Genomic DNA, 16,273 nt, shown 5'->3' on the forward strand with positions numbered 1-16,273 from the left:
AAGGGGCTACGCAAAAGCCGTTGCACGCCGAAGATAAGCTACGGCCTGCTGAGCCCTGACAGTAGTACGTCAGCGAGAGCGAACATTGGTACATGCTAACACTGGCTGTGCCTCCACGTGCTACTAGCTCTGGAGGAGCTGTCCTCTGGCGCTGGCCTGCGCAGGCACACACATGTGTGCAGTTCAGGGTAAATCATATTTTCAATTCCTTATCAACATGTGGAACGAACCTAAAAGAAAACGAATTATGTTGACCATAAGCCTCTTCATTGCGCTGTTGTGCAGATGCAACGACCCCGTGGTCAGCGAAGTCCCCCCGGGCCACGGAATGGGCGTGCGATACACCGAGCGTGGACTGGAGAAGTTCTGCCAGAAGGGATATAGCATTGTTCCTGACATTCTCGCCCAGTTGCCTCCCTTTGAAATCGAAGGGATTGCTCTCGGGGGGCTCAGGATCTCACTGTCGAACGTGCGCGTCCGTGCGGTCCAGCTCGCGACCATGAAAATGTTTCTGCAGAGCAGCGGGCGGATCAAAATGGAGGGGCGCGACGGATTCATGCAGCTGTCCATGCGCATTGGGGCTACCCTCGGCACCCTGTCCGGCGCTGCAGACGCTATCTTCTCGCTCCACGGCTTCGGCGCTGACCTCTCTGCGAGGATCGGAGAAGACTTCGATTGTCCATTTCACTTCGGGCTGTTTGAATTCGCCAATCAGGTCTATATAAGCAAGTTAGACGTGGATGCCGTCGGCCTGGACACAATAGGAAGCGTCGTTGCCATGACGCTCCAGACAATGGCTCCCTCGTTAGAGTCGCTGCTCCGAACAACCATCCTCCAATCGATGCTGGACACCATCTTACATTCTATCCAAAACATAATGCTTGGAGTACCCACGATGTCTCGCAAAGGCGAGTATCGGACAGATCAGCGGTACGTCAGCGGAATCAACATACTCGGCGGGAAGGTTGTGGCAGACCTCGATGGGTACTCGTACATCTGCTACCCCGGCACCGACACCCCAGCGTCTGAGCGTTACCCCGTCGACATATCCTCTCCCTTGCCCAAAGCAGTCTACTCGGACAGAGACTACGAAATCTACTTCGACCGGGAGGCGACAAACTCGTATCTGCACGCGTGGCAGAGCCTCCGCAGCAGCTACGACCTGTCTGCCCCGAGTATTGAGTACAGGGATCTGAGGAAGGTAGACATCCCAGGTCTTACAAAGGCCCTTGTGGAGGCGGGGCTTCTGGCCTCAGAGGACGACGCCGGGAGCGATGTCAAACTGGGCCTTTCTGTCCGGTTGGCCAAGGCTCCGCACGTTCCGTGGCTCGGGGCGGCCGGGTTCCCTGTCTACTTCGACGGCATTTTTTACATTACCGCCCAGAAGGATGTCGAAATCAGGTCCCTTGCAAAGATTGAGGGTGTTGCGGTCATATTGGGCACGCTCAATCTGAGCTCGTACAACGCCGGCTTCAATAGTGACAGGGCGTACGGGTACGTCGTCCTGAAGGGCCTCGTCGAGCTGACCACGGCCAAGGTAGAAAGTAGCTGCCCGGAGCTGGACTCCAACGCGCTCGCCAGGTACATGATCTCTGTGGGGTACATCCCGGAGGCAAATAGGGTCCTCAGCGACCCCGGCATCATACTAATCAACGGGAACTTTGTTAATTACACGACAGCCGTAGCTGTCTACCTTCCCACCGAGGACCGCATTCTCTTTATGGCTGACATAGCGGGTAATCCGTACTTTTCCTGATGCAAGGCTGGATCCTCTTACTATGATATTGAGGACTGTAGAGTAGTCCGCTGGAACTGAAGATAAGGAAGCTCACATCAAAGGGATTTACCTGTTCTCAAACACGCAATTTTGTGGTGTTGAGGGAGTGAATCGGCGGCGCAGACGGTCTGTTGTTCAGCGAGGCCTGCGAGCCATCAAGCGCCTCGACGCTGGATCCGGCTTAGAGGAGTCCAAGAGGTGCCCTGTGATTCTTCGGTGCTGCGTACAGTGTTGCAACCTGGGGCGAGGAGTACTAAAGGCAAGAGAAGCGAGGCCACAGAGGCGGGTGTTCGGGGTACCAAGACAGCGGCCACCACGAAGGAAGGATATAGCAGTCATGCAGGCCTCGCTGACCTCCTATTTGTGAAATAGCTCTATTAGCTAAAGTAGACGAGAGAAGCAACGTTCTGCGGAGTGTGGCGTCCCAGCTCGGTGAATTGCGTCTGCAGGGTCCCATAATTGAGAAGCCTGGGCAATAGCAGAGAGACAGCAGGACCTAAAGTAAGTGGCATCCTATCTTTCTGAGCACTAACACTCATAACACTTGTCTCAGTGTGCATGCCTGTGAGCTGTCTAGTCGCTTCTTCGACGGCACTGAAAGGCGTGACATATGTGGTACTGTTCTAGAAGACTACGAGGGTAGGAGCGACCACTAATGAGCTGCCGGTAGGATAAGGCATAGGGCAGAAGCTGCTTTACGCGTCTAGTCTCCTGTGGACAGGTTGAGGACAAGACCGTTCCACTACCAGCCCGGTCCTCGATGTTGGTTGCTACCAGGGCCACTGACGCACTTGGGGACCGGCGACAGCTGCGTGAGTAACAGACACAAGGGTCGCGTTTTGGACCGTAGCCGACCTGTCTTAGCCGCGGCTCGGAGGAAACAAAGCGCTAGTTGCTCGCACGGCTTCTATTGGATATCTGTGAAGGCACCCAAGCTGCGCAGTCAACGATGTGATGGCCACGAGGGGACACGCATGCACAAGACAGGGCTCCAAGGGTCAGAACACAGCGAGAGCCCAGGTCTCGCGCTAGATTCAGCCAGCCTCAGTGGCGACGGCTTGTGATTCAGAGCAAACGACTCGCCTAATCACGTTTAGAGTGTTTACACGCCCCTGTACACGACGAAAGGAAGGGTGGCAGAGTGGCTTGAAGCATCTTCACGATCGCTCCACGAGGAAGGGCCTTGCCATGTAGATGCAGCGATTGTGGCAGTGACGCCAAGTCTCTCAAATCCACCACCAGTGGGAAGGCCTCAGCAGCAAGCGACCAATGCCGATGTTCTATTGTACACGCTTCAGCCTCGTTACACTATGCACTGAATTAGCACCAGACAACGACATCTGCTGCATGGCTCACGCGCATCTGTATATGTCCCTATCACAGGGGCACCCATGGGCGAATTGAAGGACAGCCTTCCCCACGTCAGCGGGTCTATAGGGCGCTCTCTAGCGACGGAATACAATGCACCCTGCTGCACTGGCAAGCCCATGAATACAGCTGAGGGTCAAAGCGATAGCCCCAGGGACGAGGCACTTTCTGAAGACAGACTGGCTTGCCAAAGGGCAGTACCTGGTGCTTCGTCGCTGGAGAAGCAGCCCAGCCAGGGCCCTGGTCCAGGTATCAAGCGTTCTTGTTCGCCCTGGTTGTGCCGGCCCAAGGATAGTCTGCATCCACAGCTCGAGCTTCCAGTTGGGCCGCCTTAGTCGCTGTTGATCATGACTTGTGGAAGACGAAGAGCGGCGCTGTTCTGGGTGTGCTGTAGGAGCATCTTGTCGTTGCGATCTTTTTTTAAAGGCTCATTATTGAGGTGGGAACACAGCGTCTGTCGTTACTGCGCGGGCTATAGCCTGGTCACAGAATGGCCAGAGTGGGGGCCCTCGGGCTGCCAACCACGCGCCTGCAACATCTCTGGCGACCTGCAACGGCCCGTGCTGTCTTCCCTAGCACTGGTCCTTCGTACCCCCGCGCAGCTCCTTGACCGAAGAAGTGCTCTGTCTACCCCTCTCTTCTGCTGATGGAGCACTGCCTTATGCCGTGTCTCCGGGCCGTTGTTTGCTTGAGTGGCGTCGGCGATGAGATGTCCCCCTTGTGAGCAGCCTAGATACTATCGTCAGCACCACCGTGAGTAGTAGGGATGCTAGAGCGTATCGGATTGCTCATTCTGGGGTCTGGACAATGGCCCCTAGACAGCTGCTTTCGTGCCGTGCTTGGACGAGCTGCGGCCTCATAGCACGGCCCACTACATCTCTCTCCTCCGGAATCGGCTGACTGCTGCTGTCTCTAGTGTCCGGGCAGATGCGCAGGCTGTAGTTGGGGGTTAGCTGGCCATGTCTTAGATACCTCGCCGCGGTGGGCCAACGATGTGGCTAGAGAGCTGCAGCGCTCTCCTGAGGTTGGGGTCTAGGATGATGTGTGGACACCTAGGATACATTTCCAGCTGTATCCCATCCAGGCCATTGCTCTCGATCCTGCTTCGTCGAAGTCCCGACCAAGCCACTTGCGCCGCGTAGTCACAGTGTGGGCCGCTGCTCCAGTGGATGCGTTGATCGACCATCTCGACTTTTCCAGGGATCGGTCCGGGTCTCCTACAGGCCTACATCAGCACTCTTCAAGCCCTCGTTGACACAACAGCGCGGCTACGCCTCCGTTTACTATACGAAGGTGCTCAGTTGTGCACGGGACACAGTAAGAGTCGAGCCATCATATGGGTCAGTTACTTCCGCCGGAGAGCGCGTCAGCTCGTACGCATAGGAGCCGCTTTGCGTAACGTTAGAGAACGAGCTCTGAGGAGTGTACTCGTCGTCGAGGTCGTAAAACTGCTCGTTGCTCTCTTGGATGTGCTTTCTGCGCAGCTCGATGAGGTACGTAAGGAGATAGCATACGACGTTGGTGAACGCGAGGATGAGCCCGGAGGTCATCAGCTGATACTTCTCGAAGTGATGAGCTACTTTAAGCTTCTCCATTGTCTTCTGGGAGCTGGCGGCGATGATGACGAAGATGAGCCCGAAGGAAAGACTGGTTCCAAGCACAGGAGCCAGGCTTCTCACGCACTTGTTTCGCGAGGTCACACACGGGAGGCAGACGGTGAGGGTGAGGATCCACGCCACGCCCATGCACAGCGACGCATACCCGCTGTACTGGCCTAGCACGAAGACCACAGGGCTCATGGAAGACCTGTACCACTTTCCCAGTGAAACAACGGTGACAAGAAACGGCATTGCAAAGTAGCATATCAGGTCAACGAGAGCACAGTACCCCAATCCGATTGACATGAGGTAGAAATATACAAACCCGTCCAGATCCTGGCAACCGTCTGTGCACGCGTCGTAGCAGTCGAAGCTTTCGCAGCAGTCACAGTCACAGTCGCAATCACAGTAACAACAGCAATCGCAGCTGTCGCAATCGCAACAGCCGTGCTCCTTCAAGCATTGAAACCAGCTGATGGAGTGGGTGACGCCGTAATAGAGGACGAAAAGAATGAGGGTCATATTGACACCGACCCATATCTTAAAGTCGGTGCTGGCGGCCTCATCGAAGACGCACGCACCAAACTTCCTCTCCTCCTTGCTGCAGCGGTCTATGTGCAGCTTGACAGCCGTAATATTACGCGGCATAGAGCCTAGCGCCAGCGAACACAAAATGCATGGGAGCCCCACGAGCAGGAGCATCCTTATCCTTCCAGACCAGTAGCGCCCCATGCCTTCAATTTCTTTTTAAATAATGTCCGCAATAAAGGGACATCTCGCAGCAGCGTCTGTTGATATATCGTTACCAGACCTCTTGTTCCCAAGTAAGAGGCGCAGGTTGGTTCTAATCTGCCATTGCCCACTAGGGGCAACAGAAAGCAGATGGGCACACAGCCATCCCTGCTCTTGCCGATGGAGTTGGCCGTAGAGTGCTCACATCCAATCTCAACAAAGATTGGACGTGTCATAATGGTTTAGAATTTTAGTAACATTTTTATGCACACACTGAAGGATGAGGGCCACGCCTACATACCTCGCTACTGAAGTGCTGCAGGCGCTATATCCTATGCTACGACGTATAGGAGAGGCAGGGGCGACGGACAGAGGATAGAGTAGCTCAGAGGCCCCTCAGTCGAGTGAAAGGCTGGCCACGGGCACGGGTTATAGCCTGGGTACTCCTTGCAGACGTGTATCGGGATCAAGTGTAGCATTGCTAGGGCCACATTCCAACGCGTCTGAGGTTGCTTGACGAACACGCTGCTGCACGATTTAGCAGAAACTACTGCGACCTTCAGTGAGCCTTTGACACGTGTCTTGTTAATTGCCAGGTTTGCGCGCCTTAGCAATCCGTTGGAAGTGGGCGCACAGGAATGTTGTATGATCGAGGAGATAAACGGAGCTCTGGTTAGCGAGGTGGGGCGGGCCCAGTAGTCCCGCATACCCTAGAGATGGGCGGGATTTTGGAGGAGATCCTAGGTCCGAACCCAAAATCCGAGATTCGGATGCCATAGTTCTGGCGGGAAAGGAGAGCTTCGTGCTTCCGGTTCGAGGGCCACCGTCCCGCCTTTCACACTGCCCTTCTAGAAATTTTCATTCCCTTCACTCAATCCCCGCGGGGTCAGCTACTGTCTGGCAAGCAGCTCCAAGCTCACCATCTATGCTACAACGCACGGATCTTTTGTGATGATAACAGTGATGTGATAAAACTAATGAGGTGCTATGGCTCGACGGTCAACACTGGGTGTGGGAGCACTGAGGAGCAGGAGGCCTTCTTCCTGGCCGGTCGAAGGAGCCCCCAGGGCAACGGAGGGCTGAAGCCAGTGATGGTACTAATCACTCGCCACGCTGGTTGAGATGGACCCACACGTGACTCATGTGAATCCCTCGACAGGCAAGTCGGGATCCTTGGGGTGCTTGGCTGACAGAAGCAGACTGAGTCCTGGCTACCCTAATCGGCCGGAGGAAGGGGAGGTCTTAGAAAACACTGCGAGAAGCACAACAGATCCCAAGAGGATAGGGCAAACCTTCTTCTTCTCCCACGGGGATCTAGGACATCCGGTTCTCGGGTCTCGGACGGTGAGCGGGAAGCATGCTCAGGGAGGCGATGACTCGCATGGAAAACCTGTTCGGACAGCAGTTGACAAGCTAAATTCAGTGAAACAGAGTAAGTGAGTGGCTCCTCTCCTGCTGTGTCACGATAGAACGGACGCTGCTTGGAAGAACAGCCAGCAGGCACACTCCTCTGCACACAGTGGGACCGCGATAAGGCAGACTGATAAGCCAATAATGCAAAAGTCATTCACATAGCATTGCCGTGGGGCATGATGTCCGGTATGCAATAAGCACCACCTCACAGTGCACGCACACGCCGGCAAGCTTATGCGGCCATTACATAGACTTGGAGTGAATGAGCGATGTGACGCTCGTGGAGGAGCTGATGCGCTTGCCTCTACAAAGGAACTACCAGCACAGGAAGCCAACCAGGCTCCCAATCACAATGACCCCGGCCACCGTCCCTCCTGCGATCGCCGCCGTTCTCTTCTTGGCCAGCTCCTTGGCTGAGACACAGATGTCCTTCGTGAGAACCGCGTCGAACTCGCACATGCACACCCCCTGGTTCGATGAGGCCCTGGCACCGCACCCCTCTGCACACGTCCGCTGGTCTACTTGGACGTTGTGGCCCGAAGTGACACACGAGAGGCAGTTACCCGACTCATTGCAGGCAGCACACGACGGCATGTCAGGAGGACACTCGATTGGGAGCACACACTCGGATCTGTCCAGTGCCGGTAGGAAGCCCCGCTCGCACCAGCACCTCCGCACGCCGCCGGGCACCTCTCCCACCACCTTGTCCCCGGTGCACTCCTCCAGGCACGACTGCCCGTCCAGGCTCACGAAGAGCTCCCCCGCGCACTCTGTGCAGAAGGAGGCATGCCCGCAGGCCTTGCACCCCGGAGTGGCGCAGGGCAGGCACGCGTCTCCGTCTGCGTAGTACCCGTCCACACAGGCGCCGGGGTCGACGCAGCTTCCGGTGGTGGCACCCGAGGCCCTCTTCAGGAGCTTGTCAGAGGGGCACCTGGTGCAGCGGCCGGGGCCAGGGGCGGTGCACGCCAGACATGTCGGATCGCACTCCAGCAGCTTTCCATCGGGCGATATCCCGTACCCCTTCTTGGTCGTTGTGCACTTTCCGTTTGACTGCTTATCACAAATAGTGCTTCCTGGATAGTGTGCCTTTGTGTAGCAGCCCCCGTTCATCAGGAAGGCACTAGAGGAACAGGTGGTACAGACACCGTTCGCCTTGCTGGTGCAGTACGCGTCCCTTTGTGTGTTCAGAATACACACCCCGTTGAACGGATACGTGCTTGCGTCCTTGCAGCGCGTGCAGTACCTGCTGCCGTCGATGGTGATGCCGCACTCTGCACACTCACTACCAACAGAACACTGGCTAACGCAGTCTGCACTCTCGCTGGAGGCGATCGAGAAGCTTAGGATCTTGCCAGGGCTGCACTGCTGGCAGCCGGTTAGTGTGCCATCCTTGCAGACAGCGCACGAGTCCGTACATGGTGTGCAGGTTCCGGAGCTGTTGTAGAGGCCCATCCTGCAGATGCACCGGCACGACAGTATCTTGGTTGAGCTACTCTTTTCTACTATCTCTGTGCATGCTCCTTGGGTGTCTCCGCTGCAGCTTTCACTGCAGGACTTCCCGTCCACTCCTAGGTACCCTGCCGAGCACCGCGTGCAAGTGACAGCACCGCTGGCATAGTTACACGTAGCACAGCCAGAGATGCCACCGTTTGTAATATCGCCACACAGATATCCATTTTTATTGTTATCGCCATTCTTAGAGAAGATCCATTTGAAAGCACTATTCCATTGTTCACAGGCATTTGATCCAATTCTTGAACAGAGTCTTGAGCTAATATGGGCGTCCTCGTCGTAGCAGCCGCCGTAGAAGAGGAAGGACTTCGCAGAAGCGGGACAGGCCGTGTATAGTCCCTTAGTTGGATCCTTTGTGCACTTAAAAGCGATCTCTTCAATAGATGGATTTTCCTTGATAAGAATGCATGCTCCGTTCCTGGGTGCGTATGATGCATTTGCGCACTCTTTGCAGATAGTAACATTATCTAGTTCGTACTGGTTGGCTTCTACACAGATGGCAAGTCCGGTTGAACTGTGCCGACTATAACATCCAAGCTTATAAAGTAAATGTGTCTTGTAGCATGACGTGCAGTAACCATTGACGCAATTGTGAGGCCCTTTGGCTTGGCATTGATAGTCAATCGGATAAAAATGTCTATCCTCGGTAGTATAGTGACACCTAACACACAGAGCGATGCCTATTTTATCAGTGATGGGGGGAAGGCAGTCTGAGCACCCAGAGGCGCCCTTGTACCCATTGAACCCGACCGTATCGGAGCACAGAATGCACTTCTCAACTGCACCCACATCTGGATTGGTAAAGACATACCTTTCAAACTTACTTTCAAAGCATTCAGTACACACACCATTCGATGCTTCAGAGCACAAAAAATTGCCCAGATTTCTGTCCTGTGCTGTTGTAATTGTATAGCAGCTGCCATAGAATAAAAATATGTTTGTTTCCTGTTTGCATGCAATACACCGAGTCGGCGATGCAGGGTCATCCGGAGTGCACGGAGAGGAGCTAGCTCCTGGGTATTTCTGGCATTTTCCATCTATTGGAACATACCCAGGAACGCACTGGGTGCACAATTGATCTGATCCTAGTAAGATACATCTATCCTGGGCGCAATTCTCCTGCTTGCCATCACATCCCACGCCGAACTTGTTGTAATACACATCTCTTGAACTTTTGCAAAGAGAAGCAAGGAGAGCCAGCGGCAGAAGGCCGAGCATTTAGCGTTTTTCATAAAGTGTAGCACAATATGTACCAAAGGGTTTCTATATGTGCAAGCCTGCCACTCATTGATAACGTGACCACGATGACACTATCCCGCTGAGCTAGGACTCTATCTGAGTTCCCTTCTCTTCAGTCCTCATACTCTCTGCCTACCCCTGTAAATTGTATAGTTTAGAATAACACCGTCTACAGAGGCATACGCCAGCCAAACAGCTCGGTCGTCTGTAGTAACAGTGGAAGGTTAAGAATGGATCCATGTGCTTAACAAAATCTGTTATGTAAAGGATGCTATCTGAGAGTGTTGAACTGAATAGAAGATACAGCCAGAGGGGAAGCCAGACACACTGGTTCATCGATCCGCCTAGGTCTTGTCTACAGCTGCTCTAGTACTGTGTAGGCGGCTAGCATGTGGCCTGTAACAGTAGGGAACAGAACTACGAGAGACCGTGGCGACTATGCCCAGATAGCCGTGGAGGACACACAAGAATCCATGTGTGAGCGCTCTAGGCATCCCAGGAGGACCCAGCAGAGGCAGTGGTTGGTGTCATTGCTAAAAAGTGACGGCCAGCCGACTTCTCGCCCCTGTGTGGTGGTCCTGGACAGAGCACAGCTGAGGCTTGTCGGTGGCTCTCTCCTTTATCCAGGCAGCTCTTGTGAGGAGCATCGGTCCAGTTTCATAGCAGTGGGTGCATTCATTACTTGAGTGGACCTATCCACGTAGTGATGATTACTGTCATAGGTACCGGTGATGTGCGAGGGGCCGTTCTTGAGATGTCACAACGCCCATTCTCTCCTTGGTCCCTAGAGACGCCACACACAGGAGAGGCCACTAGGACACCAGAGATCCGCTACACCGGGGCATGCCTGTGGGGTGCACATTATCCTCACTCACCACGTGGCAGCGTCACCTGGTGTTGCGTGCTCTATGGGCTGCCGGCAATGTTCGAGAAAATCATCTTCGGAATCGCCATCCTGCAAGTGGTATGGGCAGCAACGACATGCACAGAGGCTAGCAGTGACCCGCAAACAGGACAGTGCGCAACAGGAAAGTGCGACGTCTGGATTGGGGGCTCAAACTTCTGCTCCCAGTGCTCGACAGCAGCAGAATACCTTATCAACGGACTCTGTTATCCAGATAACAAAGACAACGGATGCGAGGGACAGCCATCTACTGGCGTTTGCACCCAGTGTGCTCAGGGCTTCTTCCTGCACAGGGGAGGGTGCTACAAGATAGGGACGGAGCCGGGGAATCTCATTTGCGAGGACACGCAGGCGTCACAAACTCAAGGGGTCTGCGAGGCGTGCAGCTCGGGATATTTCAAGAATCCAGCTGCTGATGCTGCAGGGACGCCACCCTGTATAGCATGCAACGACACGGTCGGTAACAGTAATAACGTGGGGATCGCCAACTGTAAGACGTGCGCCTCTCCCAGTGCAGCCGGAACTGAGAATGCACCACAGACCGCCACGTGCACAGCATGCGTGGACGGGTTCTCCCCGGATTCTACTGGGAAGACATGCGTAGCGGTACAATGCGCAGAGAACTGCCTGACCTGCACCAGCAGTGGAGAAGACAAGTGCAAGTCATGTAAGGATGGCTACTTCCTGGGCGCAGCCTCTGGTGGAGAGGGCAAGTGCATCAAGTGCAATGACACAACAGGAGCTAACAGCTACAAAGGAATTGCTAACTGCGCCAAGTGCACTCAGCCACAGAGTGCTGGCCCTGCAGTTTGCACTGAGTGCGCCGCAGACCTCTACTTGAAAATAGATAGAGGCGTTATGGAGTGCGTCGCGGCAGCAGGATGCGGCGAGGGCTTCTTCCCGACAACCGTCGGCGGTGTTAAGAAGTGTATTGGCTGTAGTGAAGCCGGAAACGGTGGCATAGACAAATGCGCAAAGTGCACGCTTAAGACGCCTGCTCCTGAGGCAGGAGTCAAGGTCACCTGCTCTGAGTGCGACAGTCAAAAGAAGCTTAGCCCCCTCAAGGACGAGTGCATGGACAGCTGCCCCGCCGGGACATACGACAAGCAAAACGTCTGTACCCCTTGCCACTCGTCGTGCGCCAGCTGCACAGATGCGACCAGCACTACTTGCACCGCATGCTACCCTGGGTTTGTGTTGAACGCTGCATCCGGTGCGTCTGCTGGCACATGCATCCCAGAGTGCACAGGACAGTACGCAGAGAACTGTGCAGATGGACAATGCACGGCCATCGTTGGGGGCTCGAAGTACTGCAGCAAGTGCAAGGCCGGATACGTTCCAGTGGACGGCGTCTGTGTGTCGACAACGACAAGAGCAGTAACTGGATGCACCCCGGGTGATGGGGTATGTACTGCGTGTACAGGTTCATACTTTCTGCAATCGGGTGGGTGCTATCAGTCAACAACGTATCCTGGTAATACTCTCTGCTCTAGTGCTACCAATGGAAAGTGCCAGACATGTGCCAACGGGCAAACAGCAGATAACCAAGGCTCCTGCCCGGCGTGTCCGGATGGGTGCTCAAAGTGCACGGGAAGTGCTTCTCCACAGCAGTGTCAAACTTGTCTCCCCGGATACTACAAGTCCGGGGATAGCTGCGTGAAGTGTGATGCTAGTGCCAACGGAATAGTTGGTGTGCCTAATTGCATAAGCTGCGCTCCTCCAGCTGGTGGTAGTGGCTCTGTTACTTGCTATGTTAAAACAGATGGCACTAGTGGTGGTGATGATAACACCGGTGGTAGCGCCAACAGGAGCGGCCTCAGCACAGGCGCCATAGCGGGGATCTCCGTCGCTGTCATCGTCGTCGTGGCCGGCCTCGTGGGCTTCCTCTGCTGGTGGTTCATATGCAGGGGGAAGGCGTGACTTAGGTAGTAAACGCGTTGCTGTATATGGCTTATATAAATGTGCTGCTGGGGCTATCTGAGAGCGGTCCAGAGATCATGCGAGTGGACCCGTTCCTTCCTGGCCGTGTCCGGAGACAAACGTTGGTCATGGATGATATAACAAGGAGTGCCCTCCAGTGATATATTCAGAGTCTGGGCATTCCTCGCCGCTCCATGAGGATATGCTCTGTCTGGATGTCCATGCCGATCTGCCTTGGATTCAGGCCTTCTCGCAGGCTCTCCGCTCTACCAGTGGCGCCTCTCCTTGGTCTGCCGCCTTGGTGGGTGAAGCCCTGGTCGCTGTCCTTTTTAGATGCTCCCATCTGTCAGGGGCTGCCATCGGGCTCTCCGCTGGCTGTGTCCCGGGAAGCGCTCCCACAGTCGCGGTCACGCAGGTCTCAGTGGGCCGGCTGGTGGGTGAGGCAGGGGTATGGGGCGGTGAGGCTGGAGGGGCTCCTGGTGGGGGCTGAGGTGGGCGGTGTTGTATGTGCCTCTGGGTTCGGTGGGTCATTGGGGTGATCCCCGCTCTGTTTGCCAAGGTGGTTGTGTCTGATCTCCAGTCTTCGTTGTACTCCCGAGACAGAGGCACCGACGACCGCACTGGACCCATGGTCGTCCCTCTGCACTAGTGGAGGGAGCCCCTGCTTGCTACCTACAACCACCCCATCCTCAGAGGGCCAGGCTTGCTGTCCATGCGGCTTCTGGACACGCCTCAGGCGGGCCCAGCAGCACATCTCTGGACGTAGTTAGGGTGGAGTGAATCGTCATTAAGGCAAAACTATTTTATGCTGCATGACTGAAAATACGGGTAAAATCGTATGAGGCATGCATATTAGGGGATAGAAGGAACACACATTAGTGTCAATGTTCACTAACTACAGAGTTTGCGCTGAAAAACTCACATGGGATAAAAGAAAATGCAGGGAGTTGTGCAGCTTGGGCGGAAAGTCGCTGACGAGATTAGTGAAATTAATGAACTGATATCAAACACAGGTGAGTTATTGAAGGAAATTTCCCCTGCAACCACGTGCTCATCGGCGATTGCAACAGTGAAGGCTTCTTCCACAGAAAACTCCTCTTTGGTCCACCTTGATGCACAGATACGAGCACTCGAGGCTTCTATAACCACAGCCAAGCAACGTATTATGCAACAGACCATTGAGTCACGTATTTGTGAAAATCTGCATAAGTTGACCGAATCCTTAGAATCTTCGCGACACAGGTTCATACATACAGTAGGCGAGAAGGTAAAGGCTCTACAGCAAGGCCTTCCAGATCTATCTCCACTCTATGCAATGATTTTGTCAGAACCAGAACTGATGGACAGGTCTGTCGTGCCCGCTTCTATTTTGCCCAAAACTCGTACAACCGAGGAGCTGAACATCATTCGCGAAGCAATAAGAGAAACTGAGGAGCAGATAAATACATTGCAGGAGAGTATTGGAGACTCGCTTGGGAAGATTCTTCATCCAAACTTGTATGCGAGCCTCGTTTGTAAGCTTGTGCACGTGTCTGAGCAAGAGCTGCGTAGGCTCATTCTAGAAAAGAGCCGCCTCCTACGCTCTGTCAGCTCACTTTATTGTCATGGTCGCAGACTAGAGGCGGCCTACAATAAGAATTGTATGGGCTGGAGCAACGCGGTGAGAGAGAACTTCCAATCATCTACCGAAAAAGGCAACGACCAATCACTATTATCGGCTGACTTTCTTTTTAAGGATTGTTCAAAAGAAATTCTGGAGCGGCACAGCATAATCTCGACCAAGTTAGGTCAAGAATATATCATATTTTCTGAGGAGTGTTTTCATTTGAGCCTCTACATGCGTCTTTTCACAGCACGGGTATTGACCATCATGGAGCAGGATAAGCTTTCCACTGTTGTTAGTTTCAGTCTGGCGGGACTTGGCAAACAGGTTTGTGCTGCTATGCGAACTTTTGCTAGCAAGCTTTCCGAATTTCCTAAGGCCGATATCATCCATTTCCTCGATATTTATCTCGGATGTGCTAACCCGGTAGTAGAAAGTACAGAAAGAGCCTATGAGCGTATTAAGCCTGCATTCGAGGAGCTGTTTCTATCGCTTTCACTCTCTCCTAATTGCATTGGATACAAGGCACTTGCTATCGATACTATGCTTCAAATATTTAACGCGAAATATCACATTGCCAACACTCTTGCTGCTCTGAAAAGTGTGCCAGACGAGGACATTTCTAATACACTATCATCTAGATTATTTGATGACCATACAAAGATATCCGAAGGGTTGGAGCAAACAAAGACCATTTTACTCCAGCAATATATCGCCTATTTGTACTCCAGCTACCAAGCTGATACAAGCTTATCCAACGTCAGCCAGATTTTTCTCTTTTGCAGCGACCTTTTTGAAGCGGATCCTTCCTTGCGGATCAGCACAATAAATGATTCTCATAAAACCCTGGGATCGTCTTCATTGAACTCCAAGATAACCAAAGACATCTCTGCAATACTGTCCATGACTAAAAATGCAATCACCAATGCGGTGTGCTATCAGTATTCGAAGGCGTTTACGGCATCTGAACATTCCAGCCTTGCACAGTTGCTCAACAACGGGGTGCTCAATGAAAATAAATTTAAAGCAGATGCAATTATCAATTTAGAGGCATGTTTGCGGATCCTTAAGCATCGGGATAACTATTTTCTAACATCAATACTTTCTATGCAAGACTTTCAAGATCAGCTTAACATTGAGCAAAGTTACTTGGCTACGCAAGCTATCTCCATTAAGAAGACGTTGACATCCATCGAGCAAGAGATCCGTCAGGAGGTCCCTTCGATAGGTACCAGCAAAGGAGTCATCTCTCAATTCTATCAGCAATTTCTCGCCTGGGAAGAGAACTTTAGATCTGCACACGCTCTTTATTTAACATCCACCGTCAGTACTATCAGTGTCTACGTTCATAACTATCTCTTAGATTGTGCAAGCAAACTATCAAAGGCAGCTACTGCTCTGTGCGAGCCGCTTGACTCTAAGTACACAGAGCTAATCGGTGTCTTAGATAGCATAGATGCACTTGCAGAGGAAACATCTACAAAGAGCTTGTTCTACTCCGATGACAGTGTCACAAGACGGCTTGAATCGATAGACGAGCTCTACCGCTCTATTGAAGATGACATCCAGGGTGTTACAGATTTTGTTACCGAGTGCATCACACTTATCGATCGAGCCCTAGTCCACATCCCAATATTGGAAGATATGATCGCCCCTGAGAAGGCGACACTTGACCAAAACGAGAGGTCGATAGTCACTTCCCTTGCAGATAGCTGTGCAAGCAAGGACCTTCTGAAGACAGTTCGAGACCAAGAGGTTCCACAATTAGCGAGTGATGCATGCCTTGCTCCTCTCCTAGACATCCCTGTTCTTAGTAGTAAGTTATTTACAGATTTGGACGTTCTCTCTACCACATACATGGCTTCTGGGGCTAAGGGACTGTCGACGCTACTGAGTCAATCACAGGAAAAGCTCTCTGAACTGCACGCAAAACACGACGCAGAAATTCACCTAGAAAAGAGGGAGCGGATGGAGCAGATAAGTGGGCACATTAAAAAAATCACACAGATCGCCAAAGAGATGAACCTCTCTGTGAGAGGATCAACCTCACCGCTTCGCCAGCTCGATCTGCTACTTGGAGATGCTCTTTCTATTGCCACTACCTCTGTAGAGCGTCCGCCTAAAGAAAAGTGCATGTTAGGTGCTTCTATAAGTTCTGCATTGACACTCTTAAATTAAACTATCCCAGAAAGGGTAAATTGTCCTTT

The 16,273-nt window shown here is 53.1% G+C and overlaps 5 protein-coding genes across 5 annotated transcripts; 3 read left to right on the top strand and 2 right to left on the bottom strand.

Annotated features, from left to right (window-relative positions):
• Positions 1–247: 247 nt before the first annotated feature.
• Positions 248–1,756, top strand: GL50803_0016293 (uncharacterized protein; the record flags this gene model as incomplete). The annotated part of the gene is made up of 1 exon (XM_001704424.2): positions 248–1,756. The coding sequence occupies one exon, from the start codon at positions 248–250 to the stop codon at positions 1,754–1,756; it is 1,509 nt and encodes a 502-aa protein (XP_001704476.2).
• Positions 1,757–4,428: 2,672 nt separating this feature from the next.
• GL50803_003269 (uncharacterized protein) lies at positions 4,429–5,475 on the bottom strand (the record flags this gene model as incomplete). The annotated part of the gene is made up of 1 exon (XM_001704422.1): positions 4,429–5,475. The coding sequence occupies one exon, from the start codon at positions 5,473–5,475 to the stop codon at positions 4,429–4,431; it is 1,047 nt and encodes a 348-aa protein (XP_001704474.1).
• Positions 5,476–7,203: 1,728 nt separating this feature from the next.
• Positions 7,204–9,618, bottom strand: GL50803_00114617 (High cysteine membrane protein Group 4; the record flags this gene model as incomplete). Its single annotated transcript, XM_001704421.1, has 1 exon — positions 7,204–9,618. One exon carries the CDS (start codon positions 9,616–9,618, stop codon positions 7,204–7,206), a length of 2,415 nt encoding a protein of 804 aa, XP_001704473.1.
• Positions 9,619–10,561: 943 nt separating this feature from the next.
• GL50803_00137604 (VSP S8) lies at positions 10,562–12,463 on the top strand (the record flags this gene model as incomplete). Its single annotated transcript, XM_001704420.2, has 1 exon — positions 10,562–12,463. The coding sequence occupies one exon, from the start codon at positions 10,562–10,564 to the stop codon at positions 12,461–12,463; it is 1,902 nt and encodes a 633-aa protein (XP_001704472.2).
• A 937-nt stretch (positions 12,464–13,400) lies between these two features.
• Positions 13,401–16,244, top strand: GL50803_0015977 (uncharacterized protein; the record flags this gene model as incomplete). The annotated part of the gene is made up of 1 exon (XM_001704417.1): positions 13,401–16,244. One exon carries the CDS (start codon positions 13,401–13,403, stop codon positions 16,242–16,244), a length of 2,844 nt encoding a protein of 947 aa, XP_001704469.1.
• Between the last annotated feature and the right edge of the window lie 29 nt (positions 16,245–16,273).

Source organism: Giardia intestinalis, chromosome 5 (assembly GCF_000002435.2).
Source record: "Giardia intestinalis strain WB C6 chromosome 5, whole genome shotgun sequence".
Taxonomy (NCBI): domain Eukaryota; phylum Fornicata; order Diplomonadida; family Hexamitidae; genus Giardia; species Giardia duodenalis.